We start from the raw sequence: 4,436 nt of genomic DNA, 5'->3' as shown, positions 1-4,436 counted from the left end.
GGGCGGGGGGCAGCTGAGTGGTGGGGACTCGGCCGCCCTGCTGCCCGCGCTCCCCATGCCGGCCCCGCGGGCCTCACCTGGTCTCCTCGGTGGCCATGTAGAACACGTCGTCGGGGGCGTCGATCCAGTTCATCCGCCGCCGCTTGACGGGGGGCAGTGAGCACCCCCGGATCAGGCGCACTTTGGTGGGGTGCGGCTTACCGTTGAGCAGGAGGCTCCGGCTTGGTCCCTGTGGCGAGGGGAGCGAGGGGCTGCCCTGAGTCTTCCGCACTGCACCCCAGGGCACCAGACAGCTGTCCCGGAGGCGGCGGCACACCCAGAACCCAGGGGGCACGGGCACCCTGAGGCCCTCTGCTGGCCCTCCGAGACACTGGCAGAGCTGCCTGCCCAGGGGGCTGCGAACACACGTGCGCACGTTGGGGTGGCCCCCCCTTACCATGTGCCTGGTCTGGCCGTGGTTCGCCAAGCCTGACAAGAGACAGAGAGCAGAGCGTGAGGCTGGGGCCAGGCATGCCCTGCACCCACACCCCTGCAGAGGCCCCTCGACCTGCCCTAGGGAGGCAAGAACCCCCCCTCCGCACCCTCCAAGCCGCATCCAACACCCAGGCAGGACCTGGAAAACCAGGGGCCTCAGCTGCTGTCGGCCTGGCCCAGCCCCGCAGTCTCCGGTGGCCCCGCCATTCTCCGGGGCTCTGAGGGCCACCTCTGGTCTGACCAGCAGAAGAGGCACAAGCTGGGGCTCCAGGCAGGGAGCCAGCAAAATCCAGCAACCTCAGATCTGACAGTTTGCATCTCCCATGCAGACCGTCCGCCCCCACCCCTGCCACTGACTCAGCCCAGACACACGGAACCGGTCTACGCGATGACCGGGTGGCAGCAGAAGGCCCCTTGGAAGGCGCCCACTCCCCAGCCAGCACCACTCAGATCCCAGGCCGGCTGCCGTCACTGGCCCCGGGGCTGGCCACCCCGAGAGGAGCTGGTGGAAGCTTCCAGGAGGAGCCAGGTGGCCGGGGCCTGGCCACGTCATAGATGCTCCTGCCCTGTGGCTGGGGGTCTGGAACTACAAGCCTCTACTATACGTCAGGACGGCACCCGTCCTAGGTCACAGCCCATGCCACTGGGCCCCCAAACTCCCAACGCACGCTGGGTGAGGACCTGAGCTGAAGGGCAGGGCCGCCCTGTGCCTGAGTGTGGGCGTGCCAGCCTGCGGGAGCACCGTGAGGAAGCGGGCGTCAGGGCCACTGTCCGCCACGAGCCGGGCCCCAGCGCCCTGCGCACCACCCCGGACTCGGGGGGCCCCCGGCAGTACTTACCCAGGTAGGTGCCTATCAGAGCGATGGGTGGCAGAAGGAAGGAAACACGTCGCGTTAGAGGGGACGCACGCCCGCGGGGGCCAAGGACAGGGCGCGTGGGCCGGCAGGTTGCTGACAGGTGCCGGCGGCCGGGGCCAGCCTGCCCAGACCCCAGCCCACGCTTCCCCCTCTCTGTGCTTTCCGGACTGGCACTCAGGACCCGCACTTCTGATAGAAGTCGACGCAGAAGCACCCCAATTTTGGAAAAATCCACGAGAGAATGTGAACCTGTCCCTCTTGCTCCTTAATGGGTTTTTCTAATACAAGCGGGGACCAAGGGGCCTGCTGCTGTCCTCAAGCTTCAGGGCAACGCTCCCACTGCCCATCCGCGGCAGAAGAGCCCGGGCAGGTGAGGTGGCAGAGCCAGGCATGGGACCCGCTGCCTGGTCCCACAGGACGTGCCGAGTGTGCCAAGGGAACAGGGCTGGGTTGGATGACCACTGCCCACGGCCACCTTCCAGTCCCCATATCCAGCCCACTGCCCATAGGCCCCCAAGACCTTGGCCAGCCCCCAGGGGACCAGCAGCCCTCTAGTTCTGAGCTTGGGGAGGGCTCCGGGCACATTCCTCTGTCCGGCCCATGATACTGCGGTGCCACACGGGAACCCTGACCGCTTCTTCCTAGGAGCTGGCAGGAGCTCAGACCGTGCTCCCTTCTCCCTTCCCTCCAGTGTGGCTCCCGGTCCACCTCCCCCCACACGTGGTCGCAGCCGACCTGGGTGCTGGGGCCTCCAAGGCTGGCCAAGACCCCCGCCCCCCGCCCCGCCGGTGCAGGCCCCTCCCAGCTAACATGCCTCCTGGCCCCCACGCTAAGGCAGCCCCAGGGCCCATGACCGCCCCTCATCCAGCAGAAGTGGCGAAGGCAGTGCGGGAGGTGGCAGCCGTGGGCACGGCTGGGCCATCTGGGGCCTCCTGAGGCCACTGCCAACCGGCATAGGAAGACCCCAAGGTGGCCTGCTCCACCCCTCTGTAGGTCCCTGACCCCTTCCCGAGGATGCTGTGCCCTGGGCATCTACCTGAGCCTGGCGAGCTTTGCTCAGCCACGCCCACCGCACCCACAGCTCCGCCCATCTACCGCCCACCAGGCAGGGCGCACGCGCGTTGCAGGCACAGCGCAGGCGGCCGCTCGAGCTGAAGCTGAGGGCATGCGGGCAATGGCAACGCGATGGCAGACAGTGCGGGCGGGCAGCGGGGACACTGGGGCCACGAGATCGAGGGCAGTCCACTGACCAGGCGCCTGGACAGGAGAGGGACGGCCCCCCCGGGGAAAGGCGACGGCATCTGGGAAGAGTTGGTGGCCCATTCCCTGTGCTTGGCTCTTCGCCAAGTGACGAATGCACGAGGGGGCGGGAGTGCGGCCTGGCCGGCGTGGACTGCCCCACAGACGCGCCCGAGCCGCCCGCCGCGCACCGCGCACGCGCGAGCACAGCACACACAGCACCACGCGCCGGCCGGCCATGGCCTTACCCCTACTGGGCATCAAGAGGCGCTTCTTCATGTTGCCTGGCAGCGCCCGACGACGGGAGAGAGGGAGAGAGGACACGGTCAGCGGGCGCGCGTGGGGACAAGGGGCCAGGTGCCCGGGGCCGCAGGCTACGCCACCCGGCTTCCAGGCCCCACTGGCCTCCCCCACCAGACTCACCGTCCACCCCATTGTGCTGTTCGTAGCTCCTCTTGCCCAGGATGGTGGGGGAGCCGTTATTGATGACGGGGGCCGACCTGGCGGGCGTCAGGCCGCTGAGCACGCCAGACACGTTCTTCACAGGGTCGGGCTTGGGAGGGCGAGGGTGGGTCTCTGCCGGGAGCAACAGAGGCAGGCCCTTCATGGGTGCGGGCAGCAAGCTGGTCCCGGGCACGACCCAGAGACCAGTGCCTACCAGGAGCACCACCCGCCTGCACCTCAGGGCGTCTGGGGAGCAGGAAATGGGCCGGTGGGGCCAGGCTCCTTGGCTCGTCAGTCCCAGACACTGGGTGACCGCCAGCAGCTTACAGGCTCCAGATGAAGGCCCACAGACAAGCAAGCCCACTGGCGGCCTGCAGGTCCAAGCTACTGGCCAGAGGATCAATTAACAGCCCAGTGGACTGGGCCAAGGACACACCTCTCCAAGGGCAGGCCCCCTGGCACAGGGTAGCATCTGCTGAGGCCGCAGCCTTCAGTGGTTCTCAGGTGCCATCAGCCACCTCCTCCCACAGAACAAGGAGAGGCCAGCTCTAGGATCAAGATCCCAGATAGCACACGATGCCAAAGCCACTTGTATCTGAGTAAAACACACTTAGCTCACGGTTCTGGAATGTCCTTCACTGAAGGACAGTCACCTCCACGCTAGGGGAACGGACTCAGGGAGCCGTCCTGAGTCCAGCGAAGCAGTGGGCCTGGTCCCACCGCACCCGAGGCCCCCAGCCTAGTCGCCTATAGCTGCGGCTGTGGCTGGCCTGGTGGTGGGCAAAGCTAGAAGATGGGCACCCATGGATGTAATCAGGGTCCCTAAGCCGCAAGGCCTGTGCGCAGCTGCTGGCTGGGGCACACCCCCCCTCCCCCGCCAGCAGGGGCATGCCCTCCTGGAGGCACCTGCAGAAGACACTGGTCGGGCTCAGGGCTCGGAGGAACCCCCAGTCCCCCAGACACTGCAGGGGCACGAGGGGAGGGGAGCTGGAAGCCAGGCTGGGGACGCCCTGAGTATGCCTTGGGGGCAGGACCACGGGGGGACAGGGGCAGTGGACGGCAGCTAGGGTGGGGAGTGGCAGACGGAGGGGCAGCATGGGGGTGACTCGAACAGGCCTGGGTCTGTTGGGGTGGGGCAGGCTCACCGAGATACCGGAGCACGGCTTCCAGAGGCTTCCGTACGGCCTGCTTCAGCACCAGGGGGCTCTGCGAGGCTTCGGGCAGCCGGGCTGTGCCTGTGAGTGGACACCGTGAGGGCCTCACGGTGGGGGAGGGGGAGCCGGGGCCAGCACTCCCCGGGCGGCCGTCCTCCCTCCCGTGGGCAGAGCGCGGGGCAGGCGGGGGGCCCACTCACACTCGGCCTTGATGGCGGCGCTGTTGATGGGCGTGTAGGGGTGCCGGGCGGCGTGCCCGGGGCGCAGG

The 4,436-nt window shown here is 68.0% G+C and overlaps 1 protein-coding gene across 1 annotated transcript in view; it reads right to left on the bottom strand.

Moving 5' to 3' along the window:
• Positions 1-26: 26 nt before the first annotated feature.
• The window catches only part of MTA1 (metastasis associated 1), a 23,211-nt gene continuing 18,801 nt past the window's right edge, over positions 27-4,436 (bottom strand). Inside the window, exons 13-18 of the mRNA XM_025042134.1 lie at positions 4,369-4,436; positions 4,160-4,249; positions 2,994-3,146; positions 2,819-2,854; positions 437-468; positions 27-229 (exon numbers count right to left, since the gene is read on the bottom strand). The exon at positions 4,369-4,436 is cut by the window's right edge and continues 310 nt beyond it. Coding sequence (XP_024897902.1) covers positions 74-229; positions 437-468; positions 2,819-2,854; positions 2,994-3,146; positions 4,160-4,249; positions 4,369-4,436 — 535 coding nt within the window. The 3' untranslated portion in view covers positions 27-73. The remainder of the gene's footprint in view (positions 230-436; positions 469-2,818; positions 2,855-2,993; positions 3,147-4,159; positions 4,250-4,368) is intronic.

This window comes from Pteropus alecto, unplaced genomic scaffold, assembly GCF_000325575.1.
Source record: "Pteropus alecto unplaced genomic scaffold, ASM32557v1 scaffold8, whole genome shotgun sequence".
In the NCBI taxonomy this organism is placed as follows: Eukaryota; Metazoa; Chordata; class Mammalia; order Chiroptera; family Pteropodidae; genus Pteropus; species Pteropus alecto.
The sequence above is the reverse complement of the archived record's forward strand: the minus strand, read 5'-3'. Positions and strand labels throughout refer to the sequence as shown.